This window comes from Lepisma saccharinum, chromosome 20, assembly GCF_977018435.1.
Source record: "Lepisma saccharinum chromosome 20, izLepSacc3.1, whole genome shotgun sequence".
Classification (NCBI taxonomy): Eukaryota; Metazoa; Arthropoda; class Insecta; order Zygentoma; family Lepismatidae; genus Lepisma; species Lepisma saccharinum.
In genome coordinates, this window is record NC_139248.1 from 64516019 (window position 1) to 64536686 (window position 20668).

At 37.6% G+C, this 20668-nt stretch overlaps 1 protein-coding gene across 1 annotated transcript in view; it reads right to left on the reverse strand.

Annotated features, from left to right (window-relative positions):
• Positions 1-1413: 1413 nt before the first annotated feature.
• Positions 1414-20668, reverse strand: part of beta-PheRS (phenylalanine--tRNA ligase beta subunit) — a 48109-nt gene continuing 28854 nt past the window's right edge. Inside the window, exons 7-12 of the mRNA XM_083142016.1 lie at positions 19474-19649; positions 16795-17002; positions 8722-8802; positions 5931-6141; positions 2878-3039; positions 1414-1845 (exon numbers count right to left, since the gene is read on the reverse strand). Coding sequence (XP_082998142.1) covers positions 1694-1845; positions 2878-3039; positions 5931-6141; positions 8722-8802; positions 16795-17002; positions 19474-19649 — 990 coding nt within the window. The 3' untranslated portion in view covers positions 1414-1693. The remainder of the gene's footprint in view (positions 1846-2877; positions 3040-5930; positions 6142-8721; positions 8803-16794; positions 17003-19473; positions 19650-20668) is intronic.

Here is a 20668-nt window from a genome sequence, read left to right on the forward strand (position 1 = left end):
GGATCCAAATCCGAAACTTTTGGATCCGTTTGGCCATCCCTACTCCAGACGACGGTACATACCCCCTGAAAATGTCCACCGAATCCGTGTGACTCTCCAGCAAAGTGTGCAAGGTTCGCTCCATCGTGATGAAAGCAAGGACACTGCAACGTTAGTTACGGTCCACTGCTTTGGATTACGAAGTGTGATTCAGAGTTCCACCCATACAAATTGCAACTTGTGCAACTGCTACGGCCACGAGATAAGGTATGCTGATGGGGGTCATTTGCCTGATGTTATTTCCGAAGTATGATTATGGTGCCTAGTGTTGGTGCATAAACATGGTGTTTGGTGTATCCAAAACGGCAATGTGTCTGTCCTGCACAGCCATCGACCTATCTTATCTACCTACCTTATATTTTTTATCGGCATTTGGTTCTATATCCGTACGTCACCCTGTAGATATAACGTAGGCAATATTTTAACTTTTCCCTGTATTTTTCTTATAGATCCACTCCCAATTAAGTCTCAATTGGTTGCTCACGAGCATGTACTCCAATGGTTAAGCCAACCTTCATGGTGATGTGGTTAGCACAGCACACTACAACAGCAGGCATTCTGGATTTGAATCCCAGCCTGAACATGTCGTATCATTACTCATCCTCATTTGCAATCAGTCAAAAAAGGCACAAAAGTGACAGTAACAAAAGTCAAATCAAATCCAAGGCCAGCAGAGTGAATAGATAATTAAGAAGTGAGCATTTACATTGCAATGAATAAAGTCTCTTTCATAATTTCCAACTCTGACTTCTCCTAGGTGTATCAACATTTTTATGCCTGGCAATGTACACATGTTCTCATACTTTCGTGTGAAATACACAGCAGCTGCTCAGTTTCTGGCAACATACAGTTTTTCATTATTGTCACAACGTGAGCAAATGCTCACCAATGCAGTGAAAGGGGGGGGGGACAAGAGCTACCCATGTGAGCAGATACTCTGAATTATTCAAAAGAAATGGATTGATTGATTGATTGATTAGGTTTATTTTACTTTGGTTTTCGGCCATTTTTGGCAAATCACAAATATGAGGATGAGCAATGATATGATGAAATTGATCAAGGACACTCATGAAGAACATGCATGCCCAGGCTAGAATTAGAACCCAGAGGTCAACCGAAAAGTTGAGACATGAGTAGGTGACCAGTTTTATTCATTTAACCCAATGTCTAAATGTTTACTGGAACTCATTACCACACAGCATTTTGCTGGAGCGAAAAGAGAAATTTAGCAATTTGCCCATCAGAGATATTAGGATACGTACAGGACAAAAAATTTTAAAACTTTTGAAACTTGATATATCTATAAAAACAAAACATATATATGCTATATATAAAAATATTTGAAATTATCAACAAAAAAAAAAAACAACTAAATACAGTAAAAACATTTAATAAAACAATTATATATATGAGCTAGGTTCTGATTAAATATTAGTGAATCCCACCCTCCATAAATCTATAAAATAAATCAAATAAATTAACCTTTGGTAACTACTCTAACCATTGTGTTTATCAATGTAACAATCCCCAACACATTTCATAAAAGAATGCACACTTTTTTCTTTCACAATGCATGCTCCATAACATATATACTGCACTTCAAAATGAAAACAACATTCTTCCATTCATTTATTTATCAAACAAGTTACAACGGTCATACAAATGGCTCTATACTTATTTCAAAACAAGAGCATGGAAGAGTCAATTCGAACTTGGTGATCACCTCCGGATGTAGAACACCCATTACACCTATGACCTTTCCATTCACCACTATTTCTGCACAGCGCCCAGAGAAGAATGATGGATCTACAACAAAGGATACATAAACTATAATTTCACTACACAATAAACATCTAAATGAGAAAAGTTCCTGAATCATGTATCTCTGAACGCAGTGTTGCCACAACCTGAGAACACAATTTCCCTATTTCAAGAAGAAAATTTTCCATTTTACCCTTTGCTGAAATCGGCGATTACTAAACATCATCAGTTATTATTATTATTATTATTTATGCATCAATTCACACATTTATGCTAGTTTGTTACTGAAATAATTTTAATAGATAATAGGAAGATATTAATTGTTCTCAAGCTATGACTTATTATTCTTCTAGATTGGAAGAAGATGTGAATAGTTCAATATGCGAGTCTGATATTTTCGAATTTTGAAGACATAAAAATATTGATGTTTTGATATGTTTTATAAAACTTCTCTCTCCATCTCAAATTTTCCATACTTTTCCCTGTACTGTGGGAAATTTACCTACATGTGGCAACACTGTTAACACATAAAAACATCACAAAGATCACCCCTCTGAGAGTTTCAACAATTTGTCAATTAACAAAGTAATTAATAATCAACTTGCCCCTCTGATTAAAATTATGTAATCCTCATTATGAAAATCTGTTTTGTATTGTATTCATTTTTGTTATTTAATGTCACTCCGCCACTTTTGGCTAATCAAGATGACGAGTGATGATACGATGAACAGATAGTCACAAAGAACACCATGCCCAGGCCAGGATTGCATCATACCATGCTGTGACAATCATTCTGTCACGGAGGTGGTCTTTTCATTAAAAGCACACAAGAGTATATAGTACTTTCTTTTCCCTTGATGTCTAAAGATGTGATCTGCCTACCTTGCCTAAAGCTCATTAACTATTGTGGTTATGAAAACATTCCACTTGTTTCATAAACATCTTAAGCATCTATGATAATTACATGGTTAATGAAACAAGTAGGGTCACTCAGACCTGGAATAATAATAATAATAATACCAATGAAGTTAGCATAGATACTTTTAAACATGAAAGTTAATTTTCTACTTGACTTACCATCCACTTCTCGTAAATAGTATCCACGGTTATCCTTATTTGCACTTGGAATAACTTCTAGAAGCTGCATCACCCTGTCGAGAAGACCATGAACTATTTCAAAGCCAGGACTTTTGTTGTAGTTCACGGCACAAAGACGCCTCTCGTTACGAGCACCAACGTCTGGGAAGTAAACATGTAAAATGTGCAAGTAAGAAGGTAAAAGGTACACTCCCTCCACAATACACGTTACCGGCCATACCCGGAATCCCTATCCTAAGCATTTCCTAACTCCCCAGAGTTATACTATAAATGGAGTTAACAACCTGCCTCAGGAGCAGAAGCCAACTATACTGGATCCGCCCTTAGAAGGAACTGTACTGTAAACAAATGCACGTGTATGAATACAGTGTTGCCAACCAATAACTGCAGAATATAGCGAAAAGCGAATTCTCACAGTGTGTAGGGTTCTACATTATATTGTAGAAATGCTTTTTATGGATAATCATCATAATCACAATGTGGACATGTCATACCCTATTTGTTGCTAGTTTTCATAGAATAAAGAATAAAATTTTCCTCCTCACGTCCCTCACAAGAAAAGCCATTTTTTGAATGGCCAGTTCTTTCCGAGTGTTATCTTTGTATATCCCTAGGTTTATTAAATATATATATGTAGTATAAACATATTCACATAACTAGTTTTGCATACATTTTTAGAGTTTTCCAAATTTCATGCAAATTGGACAAAAATTATAAGAGAATTTGAAAAAAAATCCAACATCCTGGATCCGCGATTTTCTCTTTTTATGCTATCAAAAAATGAAGTAGACCCTGTCTTGAAATGGACGTAGAGAATAGATGTGCAGAATTTCGTCTAATTTACTCAAAAATCTTAAGACGTTTGACGAATCGAAAATTACCAACGAAATGGAACTTCAGCCACTTTATTTCTTCAACCCTTTTTTATTTAGCATCACTAATCCTGTGAATTTTTTTTTCTCAGATATTGGAAATCTCGGCCTTTCTGTCCATGGTTTTGACAAAGTTCTTAATAAGGCCAAGTTTGATGTGTAGAGGGGGTAGAAATATTTTTCAGGAGTAACTAAAGGAGGATGCTTGACGTTCTTCCCTCCTGGAGTCAGGGAAGTTCGTTTAGGCCATACTTTTTTAACATAGTGGTTCTGCCTGTCCCATTTGCAAAGGAAGCACAAAGACTTTGTGTAACCAAGTTGCATTCCTAGTACAAGTGAGACAACTTTCAGATAGCCACATATATTCCACTGAAAGTCCATAGTTTCATTGATTCATGTGTTTCTTTGAGATATGCTGCATGAGCCACAGGAACTGATGGTAACTCGTTACTATTGTGGAGTAGGACCACTTTTAAACTTACAAGTGACGAATCTATGAAGAGACGCCATTCGTGTGTGTTAAATTCATGGCACAGTTCCATCATCATGGATTTTATGTCATTACAAAACACAATACCATCTTCTTGAGAGAAGAAATCTTTGAAAGCACCTTCACAATTTCGAAAAAACAACAACTTATGTTTCAGGCTGTAAGAGATGCCAGCCGGGAGCCCAAAAGTTCAGATTGTTGCTTTGACAATTTCAAATCCCGTACGAGGTCATTAAGAAAGGCCTGACTCAACAAATGTGGTTCATTTGAATGCCTGCTTGCTTCATATGTTGGATCTGCAACAATGCTATCCATTTTATCAAAATCACCATCAGACTCATCCCTGACCATCATATTACTAGGGGGTTTTGGCACAGGCAATTCTTCACTGTGAGGCACTGGTCTAATGGTGGATGGTATATTTGGGTATGTTACAGTGTGTTCGAATGGGCTTCGACCAGCACTGCAGGTCAAACAATGATGTGTAAACACAGTCTGTAACTGATAAGGAACTTCAAAAATAAAGGTTTGCGTACAGTGTTTCCAGTTATATTTTTAAAAAATCCCCCTTACAGTACAGTAGTACCTATACATGTTGTCTTAATATTACATATATACTGAATCTGAACAACTGCGGGTGATGGACAAATTTCGATTACGGATTCACATTCAGCATGCAAAATTATATAAAAGAAAGCTAATTTCAGCTCTGATACAAAACCTTTGTTGGCCAGTGATATGAATGAAAGTTATCCCACATCCTCCTTACCCTCCAGACTTAGCCCTTACCGATGATTGGCTTTTTGGATTTCTTAAGGAGGCTCCTTCTGGGGAACATCACAATTGATGAAGTTCAGCAGGCAACATACTCCTGGTTGAGACAGCAACTAAAAGACTCCCCCCACCCAAAAAGAGTCACCCACTCACTGGAGTTACAGGGTGGCCACAATTAAACTTGCCCTACTCAGAGCACTCTGGAGTCTGCTCGATGCAACAGATTGTGTTGAAACTTTTTTAACCACCAGGTTGAAATGTGGCTCTGAAGTAACAACCAGTAATTTGAGTTTATGTCTGCACAGCAGCATTCAATATGCTCCCTGTTAACATGGATCCTGCCTAATTGTCACCAGATTTCAGTGCCACATTTTCACCTGCTGGTGAAAAATTGAACTTCCTTCTTTGTCAGCATTCACTTCCCCATGGTTTCCATAGCCTCTATACCAAGTTTCAGTGTAATATGTGGCTTCGAATGGGCTCCAGAGGGCTCTGAGAAAGAAAATTAATTCAAGACGCCACATTTCCACCTGGTGGTGCAAATTTGAACTATTTTTTTTTCCGTCAGCATTTGCTTCCCCATGGTCTCCATAGCCTCTATACAAAGTTTCAGTGCAATATGTTGCTTCAAATGGGCTCCAGAGGGCTCTGAGTTAGAAAATTAATTCAAGGCGCCACATTTCCACCTGGTGGTAAAAATTTGAACTATTTTTTCTGTTAGCATTCGCTTCCCCATGGTCTTCATAGCCCCTATACCACGTTTCAGCGCAATCCGATGCTTCGAACGGGCTCCAGAGGGCTCCAAGTAGGGCACCCAGTACATTGGCAGAAGAAAACTACATTGAAAAATGACATCTTCAACTCTGAGGAACGCTTTTGGAAAATTCTGCACTAACCTTGTGTTGAATCCCTGAGAACCACGTCTGATACTTCAAACAATTTTAAAGGTAGACGCATTTTCTTGTTGGCTGCAATAGTTTTCAGCAACCCAGGTATAAGCGTTGTTCTTGCCACTTGGAATTCCTGTGTCTTAGGGTTTGCTATGTGCACGGCTGGGAGGTCTTCAATTTTCTTCCTCAGTTTATCAGCTATATCCGATCTGGAACACTGCAGAAAAAATAGATGATTTGCTGTTAAGAGCTGTGAGGGGGCAAGAGAGCTGCATCATAGTTCAAATAACGGGTTAATCAAAAAGAAGGAGTACATTTCCAAATGTTATTTCCAACAAACAATACACAACAGAAACATACTCTGCACATCATTGAATAGAGTAAGGTTCCAAGTTTTGTTGATGCACTAACAATGACGTTTTGTTTGCTACAATTTGGGAAGTGTGAATCCATTGTGCAAGTGCAATGCCTGCATTAACTACAACTTGTACGGCTGAATATCCACAACACAGGCAAGCCTAGAAATGTTTCAAATATTTGAAGAGTAGCAGGCATACGGTTTTTTGAGGAATGCCCAGATTTTCTAGGGCTCTCAGATACGCACGACATTTTCATTGGACGTCTGTGGGCAACCAGTGCTTTTTTCTTGGTATGTGCAACCAACTATCTTTGACAAATTTCTTATGCCACTCGTAAATTTCCTTATAATGAGACTTGTTTGTTGAATCTACAGCGGAATTCACATTGCACTTGCACAATGGATTCACACCTTGCAAATAGCACACAAGACACTTTTCCTTTGGTTTTGTCATTTACCTGCAATGAGAAAAAAGTCATTGTTAGTGCATAAATGAAACCACCAAAGGTCCTGCAACAAAACTTTTAACCTTACTCTATCCAATGATATGCAGATTATGTTTCTGCCGCATATTGTTTGTTGGAAATAACATTGTGAAATCTGATCCTTCTTTTTGACTAACCCTGTATATTACTTGCAGAAATATATTCATTGTCTCCCTATGAGATATTATCTATACCCATAAGGAGGTTTAAATTTCCTATACTTAACTCTATTACATACAGGTACTAAAGCAAGCATGTGGTTTAAGGGACCAGATATAGATTAAATCTATGTATAGAGGAACCTTGATTTTAAGTTTCTCAGATGAATAAGATAAAAAAACTCAAATGCAGAAAAATGTAAAATCTGGGAAGATGAAAATAGGGTTTCACTGTACAATGATCACAATGTCCAGAATTTTGCTTCTAGCGTCAGTCCTATGGATGCTGGATGAACCAAATGTGGAGGGAGGATATGTATTGCACGTGGTGCAACATCGGAAAAAAACAAAAAATTCAGGGTCGGAAATTTTGCAAAATCACAGAAAATTAAGAACTTTAGGCTTTTGCCCCCATTTCTCCCCTGGACCCTTAATTATCGGATGTTACTTAAAATGTTGCTTTTTCTCATTCTTTAACTTAGAATTTAAATTGTTCAAAAAGATGCAGTGGTTGAGAGGTTATCATCAATTTATCCCATAGCAACAAAGGGGAGAATTCATTGCTCTTTCTGCAGGACGATCCTTTTTCTTCAGAAGAAAAAGAGAAACACAACTTATGAAAAGATCCAAAGATGCATCTAATCCTCTAAACCTAATCGATCCAGGAATCGTATACTACGATAATAGTAGTAACAATGGATATATTGTTTTGTAATTTTTTGTAATTTGAGTATCTCATACCTTCTTATGTATACTAAAGATATAAAAAGACAACTGAAATATCATGTGTAGTTTTCAAGAAATGGCGCATTAATTGCTGCCACATGCTGCTGGTCAAAATATCAACAATCTGTACTCAATGAGTATACATGTGACGGTTGAAACTTTGACCATTCGGACACTAAAATCGATCACGATAGAAGTACAAAAAAGTTTCCATCAAACATTCATTGATTGATTTTACGAGGGCAAATCGAAAAGTCTTTGCGCCTATTTTTTTTTCAGCAGAAATATTAGTGTGAGTGAGAAATCAAGATATGCATTCAATGCAATAGATTTTTCTTGGAACGGCCCAGCGTTAACTCTTGGCTGCTTTGCGGCACGGCACTGCTGTCAGTTTGCAAAGATGGCTGTAGTACTCCACACGTCCACATTGTATGAGCAGTGAATTGTTATTAGTTTTCAATGGACCAAGGGACGAACGCCCATCAAGATCCATAGGGAAATGCTGCAGACATATGGGGACAAGTGTCTCGCTTTGAGAAGTGTGCGGTGGTGGTGTTGTGAGTTTAAAAATGGCCGAGAAGACCATTCGTTACAGGGTTCCCTCATTACGCAATTTTCCAACACCACATCTCCTGTCCTTTCTAAACTTACAGACTCCCTATCAGCGCCATTTACTAAATGATTTTAGGTATCTTTACAAAATTGTCAATGGCAAACTCCGTTGCAACACGCTCCTCCAGGAATTCCACTTTCGAGTGCCTATGCACACAACACGCAACACAAATCTATTTTACACAAAAAAGCCTAGAAATGGAAATTCAAAAAAGATTGCTCTTCCACAGACTTCCCACTCAATATAACAACCTCCCATCAAGTGCTCATGTATTTTCCACAGAGTATGCCTTTTGGTCAACCATCAGAACATATGTTGCTAAATAATATTTAATTGTGCTATCTTGACTTATTTATATTAATATTTTGCCATTTTTATTTTTGTTTCTTTCATTGTTACTGATTTCAGTGTAAAATGGCTACATGCTGTATCTGAAATTTTCTCAATAAATAAATACCAGAGAAAACGTAAGGGTTTCTGTGAAGCCAGCCTGGGCCAGTTGCTCCCTCAACTGATCTGCTAATTTATTCACTGGAAACTGAAATAAAAGACAAATTCAATTTGTTACTAATTGCAATTTAGGATTAAATTTAATTAAAATAATACAGGGTGTCTGAAAAGTCATGTAACTGAGACTTTGAACACATGTAACTTTTGTACAAAAAGTGATAGAGACATGAACCTTACACTGTGTGTTAACTTTGTCTATGTGGATATTTTTTAAACATTAAACAAAATAATGATTCTGAAGCAAGCCTTTTTACTTGAACTTCAACGAAACATCCTAGTATTTACCTTTATCCAAATCTGCTTACAGCTTGATAAATTCAAAGAAAACTCGGACGTCACTATTTAAAATTTTCATATATATCACTTATTGATCTACAGTCTTTTGTTTATTTTCCGTTGCTATGCTCAAAATGCATATAGAAATTTATACAGCATAATTTTACATTACGCGAACATAATTAGTAATACATCATATTAATTAAACATACCATTTTCGCAAAATATTACAAAATAGACATTGATAACAACATAAATATATCATCGTGCGTATGAAACACAAAATTAAGTAATAAATTAAGTAAATGAACATCTTTGGGTCAGTCACAATTCTCTATATGAACGTTCAGTATGGCAAAAAAGTTTCTAAGGTGTAAAAAAAAAAAGTTTTTGTACAAAGTGAACATAAATAAACATGGATAAAAGATAGCTACACCACAGTAACTTTTTGCCTATACTGAATGTTCATGTAGAGAATGATTTTCTTCTTTAATGCTTGCAAGGTTTATGTCTCTATTGTTTATTGTACCAAAGTTATGTATGTTCAAACTCTCGGTTGTGTCACTTCTCAGACACCTTCTACTTGAAACATAAACGTATATTAAAAATTCAACTCTACTGGTTTTGATGATGCAAGCAGTGTGAAACATTACTGTGTCTAATAACAATTAAATATTACCAATGTCCTTGACTTTATAAAAACAACAAAAGTAAACTCACCGATTGAAGCATGAGAAAGAACACATCCTATGCACACCAAGGCAAAATATCGAAAAACTTAAACCAGGCTCATAGTGTGTTCAGAAAATACTTCTTGAGGACTAAACCAAAGACTGACTAATTTCACATAGCCTAGGTCTCCTCCAGTATCCTATTAGAACTCTATGGAAGGAAACCTAGGATACATTAGTAGATGAGCGTAGTGTTAATTTCACCCACTACAACTTCCGCCACAATCAAGAATGGAATAAATGCACACATCTTATGTTACTAAAATAATCAAATGCTGACCAAGGAAAAATTTATTGCAGAAAAAATTATACAATGTAACCAAAAAAGTTCTTGCCGTTTTTGACGTCCCATTAATCATGCGCTCACAGAGAGGAAACGAAATGATGCACGTGCCTGCCAAGCGATCGGGAGTTAGTCTGACCATCGACTGTCAGTAATACAGGCACGTTGCGCACAAACAGCAGTGATAGCTCGTCCAGTGCCGAAGAGAAATTGAGGTATCAAAGCAGCTTGTTCGCGTGTGTTTGTTGTATGACTTGAAAGTGGGCCTGTCAGCTGCTGCATCAAGTCGCTGCATTTGCCAGGCATTTGAGGAGAATGCCATGAACGAACGCACTGCCAGGCATTGGTTCCAGAAATTCCGTTCGGGAGATGTGAGCCTTTTGGATGACGAGGCCCTGAAAGCAGCCACCAAGGAGGACAGTGGTCTAACGTGTGATGAACTTGCAGAAAGGTTCCATGTTTCCACTGAAACAGTAGTCAGACTGCACCTGCATGGAATAGGGAAGTCATACAAGTTAAGCAAGTGGGTACCCCACACATTGTCGGCAGCCAACAAGGACCAACGAGTGACAGCCTGTTTGTCCTTGCTCACTCGGCACCTGAACACACCCATATTTGATCGCTTGCTCACTTGTGACGAAAAGTGGGTCCACTGTGACACTCCCAAGCGTACCAGACATTGGTTGTTGCCATGTGACCCTGTTCCTCACACCTCAAGACCACCTCTGCACTCACGAAAGGTTATGGTCTCTGTATGGTGAAATTGTCGGCAAGTGGTGCATTACGAGCTCCTTCCACCTGGTCAGACCATCACTGCTGCCCTCTACTCTCTGCAGTTGCAAAGGGTGCACCATGCATTGCGGCAGAAGGAGCCGGCATTGGTGAATCGCAAGGGTGTGCTGTTCCTGCACGACAATGCCAAGCCACATGTGGCAAAGAGGACCCGGGAGACCCTTCAGCAACTTGGCTGGGAGACACTGTGCCATCCACCATATTCACTGGACCGTGCACCAACAGATTACCCCCTGTTTCATTCCCTCGACAGCCACCTCCATGGGAGATCCTTCGCAAATGAGGGAGACCTGCGGAACACACTCATGGACTTCTTTGCATCCAAGCCCGCCGAGTTGTATCACCAGGGTATTGTGCAGCTACAGGAACATTGGCAAAAGGTGTTGGATGCTGATGGAGATTACTTCAAAACCTAAAGGTGCGTACCGTCCACTGTAACAGTTGGGCTGAAAAGTTCGTAGGCTAACATAGTAAAAAATATTTTTTTGACAAAATTCGATTATATTATTCAATATAGTTTCCTTTGAGGGCGATACAATGATTATAGCGGTCATACAATTTTTCGATGCCATTTTTATAGTACGATTTCTCTTTAGCCTCAAAATAGGCCTCAGTTTCGGCGATTACCTCTTCATCAGTGCTAAATTTCTTTCCAGCGAGCATTCTTTTAAGGTCTGCAAACAGGAAAAAGTCACTGGGGGCTAGATCTGGAGAATATGGTGGATGGGGAAGCAATTCGTAGTCTAATTCATATAATTTTGCCATCGTTTTCATTGATTTGTGACACGGTGCATTGTCTTGATGAAACAGCACTTTTTTCTTCTTCAATTGGGGCCGTTTTTTCGTGATTTCATCCTTTAAACGTTCCAACAACGCTATGTAATAATCGCTGTTGATAGTCTGGCCCTTTTTGAGGTAATCGATGAATATAATACCATGCGCATCCCAGAATACTGATGCCATAACCTTGCCAGCTGACTGTTGCGTCTTTCCACGCTTTGGATTCGGTTCATCACGTGCAGTCCACTCGGCTGACTGCCAATTGGACTATGGAGTGTAGTTATGGAGCCATGTTTCATCCATTGTAATTTATCGACGGAAAAATTCGTGTTTATTACGGTTGAATATCGCTAAACATTGCTCCGAATCATCAAAACGTTGTTGCTTTTGATCGATTGTGAGCACGCGCGGCACCCATTTTGCACACAGCTTTCGCATGTTCAAATATTCATGCACAATATGTCCAACACGTTCCTTTGATATTTTTAAAGTCTCAGCTATCTCGATCAACTTCACTTTACGATCATTTAAAATTATTTTATCGACTTTTTTGATGTTTTCGTCGGTAACAGCCTCTTTGGGGCGTCCACTGCGTGCATCGTCTTCGATGCTCATTTCGCCTCGTTTAAATTTAGCAAACCACTTCTCAACAGTTGATTTTCCTGGTGCAGAGTCCGAATAATGTTTATCAAGCCAAGTCTTGGCTTCCACAGTATTTTTTTTCGCCAAAAAGCAATGCTTTATTATCACACGAAATTATTTTTTATCCATTTTTTCACAATAACAAAAGCGGCTTCACTCACAATGCTATATCTCACGAACTAATTATCCGGCAGCTGTGAAATTTATACACGTATCTTTTGAAGGTTAGTACTAAGTAAAAATCACATGGATTTAATTCTAGTAAGGCCATCTATGAGTCAGCCTACGAACTTTTCAGCCCAACTGTTATTGCTCTTTATTTATCACTGCTCTAGAACGGCAAGAACTTCTTTGGTTACCTTGTACACTAAAACGTAAAGTTTCTACCCTCTAACAGGGTCTTCTTCAGACAAAGATTCACAATAATTTTCAATAAAACGTTACGTTTTAGTGTATAATTTTTTCTACAATAAATTTTGCCTTGGTCAGCATTTCATTGTTTAGTAACATGGAAACATCTTATGTGTCCTCATGGTATGATTTGAAGCAGCAAAAAAGAAACTTTTTTTTTTCCATATGTAACTTGTTCTACTTGCACATATTGTTTGTAGAGGGTGACCACGAAGTTGCATTCCGCAAGACATTTGTTAACTGCGTAACTTGTTACTTCACTGGTTTGAAGACAATTTTGTAGAAATTTCAGTGAAAAATATAAGAGCGACCAGGATTCAAGTGTGGGCCATACTGTGCCATTGCTCTAACGAGCCAGCCCTGGTTCCACCTGATTTTTCACATGTGCTGTTTTACCTGTGTGGAGTTCTTAGTGCTACTGCAATGGGGTGTGTTGTCTTTGAAACTCAGTGACATCGACAGTATATAGTTTCTACAAGTTGTGGTACCAGCCACAGTTTCCCTTCTTTTATCCGGCCCTAGATTACTTCTCATCTTTAATCCTTTCAAATTTATCTCCTTAAACACCTCACCCTGTCTAAGAGAGCAGATTATCATTAACACCAGATTTCCAGAAAGAGGAAGGGGGGTCACACATAAAATTTATATTTCAGTCCCTAGGTTCGTATATAATGCAACAAGTACAGAGAGTGAATAAACATCTGGTAAAAATAATAGTACTATAGCTCTAGGAGTTAATTCGTCAAATCTGAACATTATCTTGGAGGATTACATGGGTTAATTATACACTGTTTTTATATACATATTTACATAGCATCTCCATATGTGCATAGACCAAATCAACTAATTTCCTTAATTCAACAAAGGTGTACCTATGGCCTAACCATTGGTACTTTCACTAACACAGAGTTAGCGTAACTATCTCTGTGGTCTACCCTTGACTTGATTATATTCCGGCCAGTAACGCAACCTTCTAGCCGAACTAGTATGTAGCATTTTAGTTGCGTTTCCTTATGCATCATTCTTACTCAGCTCTCTAGGCACCCAGATACTGCTCGGAAATATCTTACAAAATTCAAATGGGCAAAACGTGGGGATTTCAAACAGGAATTGGCTTTACCAATTGCTACATACATTTTCCATCATCAGTCTAGACACCATGAGTGGACTACACTCTAGAGGAAAGGTTCCTCGTCATCGTAAAGATGGTAAAAAATTGTTTCTTTGTTAAGTCCAACTGGCCAATTTATAGTCAAGGTGGGAGTCTGTGGATGTTCACCCTGTAGCACTGGAAATTTCCACAGCAATGGTATTTTGGAAAGATATCACCCCAGTGGGGTAGCTAAGCATAGGCGGAAGGGGAATCTAATGTCCAGCAAAAGCATAATCAAACAAGTACATGTACAGTGGGATCCATTAGTATTACCGTGCAAATTGTCCATCACCATGTTTGTGAGCTTTATTTGACCCAATAAGAGCTTCAAAAATTTTAAAAAATCTAAACAAGCTGTTGACAACTTATGCACCAGCATACATAAAATCCATCATTTAAAAACATATATACTAGTGGATCCCACTGTACATACATGCAATAACATATAAAAATACACAAATGAAAACATATTAATCAACACTTTCACCATGTAGCTGGCCAGCAATTAATTAATAAAATACCAGTAATGATCAATCCGATCACAGAGTTGTAAATTACGTTTCTATTTGCCACACACAGGAGATGTACTACACAGAAATTTCAGTAAAAAAATGCAGGACAGACCAGGAATTGAACCTGGGTCTGTCTGGTAAACAGTGCAATTGCTCTAGCAACTGAGTTACCAAACCAGCCAGAACTTGTATGAACAATGGATGCCATAGTAAAGTGAAACAGGTGCCACTTCCACCTATAGGGTTTCTTCCTCTGGGGATACAAGAAAAAGCCAGTGTGTGAGGTAAAGATGCAATGCAACCTTAGTCAAATACATCTAAAAGACTGCACAAAATCAGTAGTGAAGTTGCTCTGCTTACCAAGGTGTGCCTGAACTTCCACGGCACGTTCCGAAAACCCTTCAATTCTAAGGGACAGCATAGAGAGCATTTATGTAATCGTTTTGTCCCATGCACATTATGGTCACCCTGTACATTATAACTAGGGTTGAGCGAATGCCAATTGTTCATTTGACATCGGCTCGGTGACCAAGCATGGTAAGTCGATGACTTTCAACTTGAGTTTCTGTGTTTGAGGCTCAGCCTGTGCATGGAAGTTCTTTGGGAGCGTACTGTCATCAATTTCATCATTTCATAACAATTACCCAAAAGTTGAGGAAAATTTGTTTCTGTTTTCGTTTGATTTTTTGTTATTTAGCATCACTTTTCTGCCACCTTTGGCACTTCACGATGATGAGTCATGATTAGATCTCAGATTTTTATGTTCTAAAAAGTGTGCTTTTAGGTTCCTAAAATAGGCTCTAAAAATGCTAAAATTGGTTCGAAAAATGCTAAAATATGTTCGAAAAATCCTAAAATAGGTCCTCTTAAGTTAGGCTCGAGAAATCTTGGAGTAGGTTAAAAAAAACTTAAAATAGTTCAAAATTCTTGAAAAATGCTGATTAGGTATAGTCACCTGCAATAAAAATGGAACACCTATATCCTGAAATATGCACTATCTTGCATAACATTGTGTGTGTTGCCTAACCCTACGGCGTTGGCAGAACTTACCATTGGAAATTTGCTATTAAAATACACTCTTCACCGTATAGTTAGGCAACAATCTTATTTCATGTCACCCACAGTCAAACTCCGCAATTTTGTCTGCGAGGATCATCTCGTATGCTGAAATGTTAGTTTGCAAGGCGTGAATGCCACAAAGCATCGAAGTGACGTGAAAGTAAGCAAGACAACTTTGGATTGTACAGGTAACAGTGGCACCAGACATTTTGCTTTGTTTAGAGCTTTGAAAAATCATCATGGACTTGGAGGAAGGGAAATCGACAGAGAGTACGTTTCAAACACATTCACCATTGAATTTATTCGTGACCAAACAAAGCAAATACCTCTGTGTGACATAAAAATCCTGTAAAACCTTTAAAAATATATATAAAACCTAAAAAAAAGGCTTGGTGCATAAACCTAAAATAGGTTATAACAAGCAAAATAGGTTACTTTAGGCACTATAAAACTTCATCAGTTGTTGCGTTTTTTAATTAAACGCTGACATAACTAATTATTTCTTACATACCTGTAAAGGCCGGCCCCTGTAGTGGAGTGGTGAGTACATCACACTACGATGCCAAGGGTCCCGGATTCGAATCCAGCCTGGGCATGGATATTTGTGAGTGTCCATTCATCAATTTCATTATATCATCACTCATCCCCATCTTTGAAAATTAGCCAAAAGTGGCAAAAGAAGCGAAGTAAAATAAAGCAAATCAAACCAAACATACCTGTAAAGGAAAAAATAGGTTAAAAACCTAAAATCCGAGGTCTAGTCACGATATGATGAAATTGATGAAAGGACTCTAACAAAGAATGGCCCCCCCCCACCCAGACCAGAATTCGGACCTGGGACCCATAGCATCCTAGTTGCAGAAAAGTGATGCTAAATAACAATAATACAAAAACATCCAATGTGCTCCAAATAACAGGAAAATGTAACACTGTACTGTGATTAAATGTTTCTTTTAGTCTTGGTAAATGTTACTTTGCAATAGTTTTTCTTGTATGTACGCATTGCTTGCATTATAGAATTATTTTCCTGTAGTTTACGGTTATTACAAGCATAAGACTAACCATTGTTATAACTGTATCTTTAGTCAAAATGAAAATAAATGTCTGATGAAAGGAGTGTGTGTTCTGAAACATCACAAAGAAAAACTGTTTTCTTATGCTTGTAATAACCGTAAACTACAGGAAAATAGTTACTTTGCAATTACCTTGATGCTCCAATCATAATTTTCTCAAACATCTAAACGTGGAAAGACACTTGAAACATTTCAGTAATTTCATAAAAAGCAGGAGATGACAGATATTGCAATAGATGAAATGACAACAATGTATGCCTTTGAATTGGCCTAATTTATCATACAATTCATTATTAGCTCATTCTCACCTGCTCTGCGATTGTATTGGTGGTAGGGATTGTCTTCACAATGTTGTTGTATCCATATGCAATAGCTACATCTTCATATATATCACACGCATGAATGATATCGTGTCTTGTTGGTGGTACTTCAACTTTAATATCACTTCCTGTTGATGTTACTTCGGATTTCAGACACATTTTATTCAGGAGGTTTGCTATTTTATCTGGAGCCTCACTGCAAGAAAAAAATTAAGGTAAAGAACCCTACTAAATGAATAGAGCTGAGCAGATACCACTTTGAACAGACACCGATACTCTTAACCAATTCCTACCAATACAGATACTTAGAAATTGCAATAATTAAAATTTGTTCAAAATTTTGATCAATATTGGCATGTACAATTCTTTTCCAATTATATGCATTAATTTATCAAGAGATTTGGTTTAGAATATTCAGAAATTTCATCAGAATATGAAAATAGATAGTATGTAATCACAAAATACAGTTTTCGTGCAAAATTAGTGCAAATTGAAAAGAAAAGAAAGAATCTTGCACAATTTTCTGGATAAATAGACTCTGCGAAAGTGCCGCGCGGCATTTTTGTGGACCCCGTGAAAGACCAATATGCCGGAACAGTATCGGCTGGTATTGGCCAGAGATTTTTTCATAAATTGTCGCGTATCTATTATAGCTCTTTTGCAATTTGACTGAGAGGTTTCATTGCTGTATCTAGCAAGTGCAGATGCACTAAATCCAAAATATATGATTAAGTAAAACAACCGATACTTTCCGATTCCGATACCACTGGTATCGGCCGATACCGATACATCGGCATCGGTATCGGCTCAGCCCTAAAAATGAACATATTATTAAATTATGATTGTAAATTTTTTAAGATTTTATTTGAAGCATCTCTTAGGCCAGCCACACACCAGATCCGACACGAAATTACACGACAAGTCACAAAGAGACAAGACATTTTGTTTGTTAGCTAAAATCTGATTGCAGATTTTGTTCATGTACTCAATAGGTCTGGTCTCTATTATAATTTGGAAAATATGTAACGATGCATAAGAATCAACGTGTATGTGGAGTTAATGTATCAATTTACATGTTATTAATTGAATCTATGTAATACTGCTACTGCCCTTGTACTGCGGTGATGTTTATTGTGGTGGCTATTCAAATAGGATTTTTTTGTTCTTCGTTTTCAATCAAAATGGACACATGCATGCGAGGATCGTTTTGTCGCAAGTTGAGATACTAAATTCCTTGCTTTGTCACAAACTGTTGCAACAAGACTCGTTTTAACGATAACATCGAAAAGTTGAGGAAAGGAAAATAAAGTGTTTAAAATGTATTTGGGTAGTTAAAGGAGGCAAGTTTTCAGTGTTTCGGAATCGCGAAATAACACTAATTATGACATTCTTCAGAATAACACCAAATTTTACACTTTAATGCGAAAAACGCCACAAAATATGCAATATAAACTGGGAATAATAACATTATTTCTGTTCACTGAAGCACTATGCTGTCGTTTCTAGTGTAGCTGGTGATAATTCGATTCAAAAGAGATTGTCAAGCTTCATTTATTGCAGTTTGGCACAGACATGAGTGAGACTGTTTAATTTCATCCTGAAATAGAATTTGCTCAGGGGGATCTTCCTAGAAGGGAAATTTCGTAGGAACGGGAACATTTTCAGGGAGAGTCACCTCTTGTGTTTTGGAAGGGGAAGAGGGGGTTGTATGAGTGTACACAAAATGGATGAAGTTGTTTTCTCTTTGTTTTCTTGGAAATGTGATGTGTATGACTGTGTTCAAAGATTTGGGTGTTATCATTCAATAAACATTTCAGATTTAGTGGCTGATGAAATGAAATATTATTCCAAATGGAAGAAATTTGGTCATTCCTCACAAAGGTAAGCCATATTTTTTTTATATTAAAATTAAAATTTGTCTCAATTTTCCAGAACTAAAAGAATGTAAAAATCTCAAGCATAGAAGGAACAGTAAAAATGCATGTAAAAATAACCAATTTTAAATTAATAACACCGAAGTTTGCCCTAAACTGCACAAAATAACACTGAATTGCAGTAAAAAATAACATCGAAATTCAGGGAAAACTAAAACTTCCTGTCCCTAATCAATGTTAAACCTTCCCTTCAGTGGTTTGCAACAAAAATGACTTGTGTCATGTCGCATCTGGTGTGTGGCTGACTTAGTGTCATGGTGGCACAGTCAGTATAGTGTCTGACTGGTACACGGGAGGCCAGGTCTGATTCCTATGGTAGGTGATCTTAACGTTGGAATTTTTCAGCCTTGTTCTTGCATGAAGTGGGTCTGGAGTTCACTCAGCCTCAAATAAATAGGTACCTGGGGATAAAGGCAGCCAGTGCATGATGCTAATCATATCACCTACAAAAATGGTCCAGATCAAGAATGTGTAGTGTCCTACATCCACATTCCGCTATATGTGCCTCCATGGTACAGTACAATGTTCATGGGGAACTTTGACTGTTACCTTTCCATTTCTCTTATCAAATGTTTAAATATTCTTGAGTGTAGATATTTATCTACTCACTACAACTGAACTAAATTACACATAAAATCAGGAAAACAGCTATTTTTAATGGCAATGAACTAGAAGAAAACCATGTATTTTTTGTAGGTAAACCATGAAATTAAAAAAAATATTCATATCTTACCTAATGCCAATATTATCGTTAACTTTCTTTGCAGAAACCACTTCTTCCCTGTAGCCCAACTCTGGCAGCCTCTGCACGGAATTATCTGGGTACACCACATCACAATATTCTATGGTATACTTGTCGGCACAATACTGGCTGAACATGCAAACCAGGGTATCAAGCACCACTTTGGCCTGAAATAGACGCAAGAAATATATATAGTAGTGGTACATTCCTACAACCATGCAAAGCTTCGTTGAAATCAAACTGATACTTTTTGGCTAAAAAAAAAACTTGCATAAGGAGTCTAAGGAGTAAGCATTGCCAGCTTACGGAACAATATCAGGAATTTCGCTTCTAGCATCGGCCCTATGGATGCTGGAAGCACGACAAAAGACCACTATATCAGGATATGTAATGGCCATGCCACAATTTTGGAACTTACGGCATTCGAAAATTTTGTGTAATTACGGAAAATTTCGAACTTTGGACCTTTGCCCCGGCTTCTCGCTGGACCCTTAATTGTCTGATTTTACTTAAAATGTTTTACTCATTCATACATGTAGAATTTAAATTTTTCAAAAAGATGCAGTACTTTAGAAGTTACAGCCATTTACATAAATTTATCCCATAATATTATGGGGTAACGAAGAGAAACAAAGGACTTTTTTCAAATGGTGCTAGTTAATAATAGTAACAATGGATACATTGTTTTGTAATTCGAGTATGCAGACCTTCATATGTATACTAAGGATCAAAAAACACAGAACCAAAATATCATGTGTAGTTTTAAAGAAATGGCATGTTAATTGCTGCCATGCGCTGCTGGTTCATATATTGACCATCTGTCTGTCAGTAATACAGATGTGTTCGAAATATCGACCATCCGGCTCATAAAGGTTAAAATTATGGGCTTAACACAAAAATTTACTACACACAGGCAACATGCATTTTTCGTGCAGTATACTGAAAAATGCATTTTTTCAAAAATAATACCAAGCAGCAAAAGAAAAATCAATTATTGGAAACAACGTTGCAAAATTTAGGTCACTATAAAAAAAAAGTTAGAGCAAGCAGACTTGGTGACAAAACATGTAAACTGGTTGATTTTTCGATCTCACAACTGAAGTTCCTGGGTTCCAATTCTAGCCCAAGCATGGGTGTTAACAATCGCCCCTTCATCAATTTCATCTAATCATCACTCACCTTCATC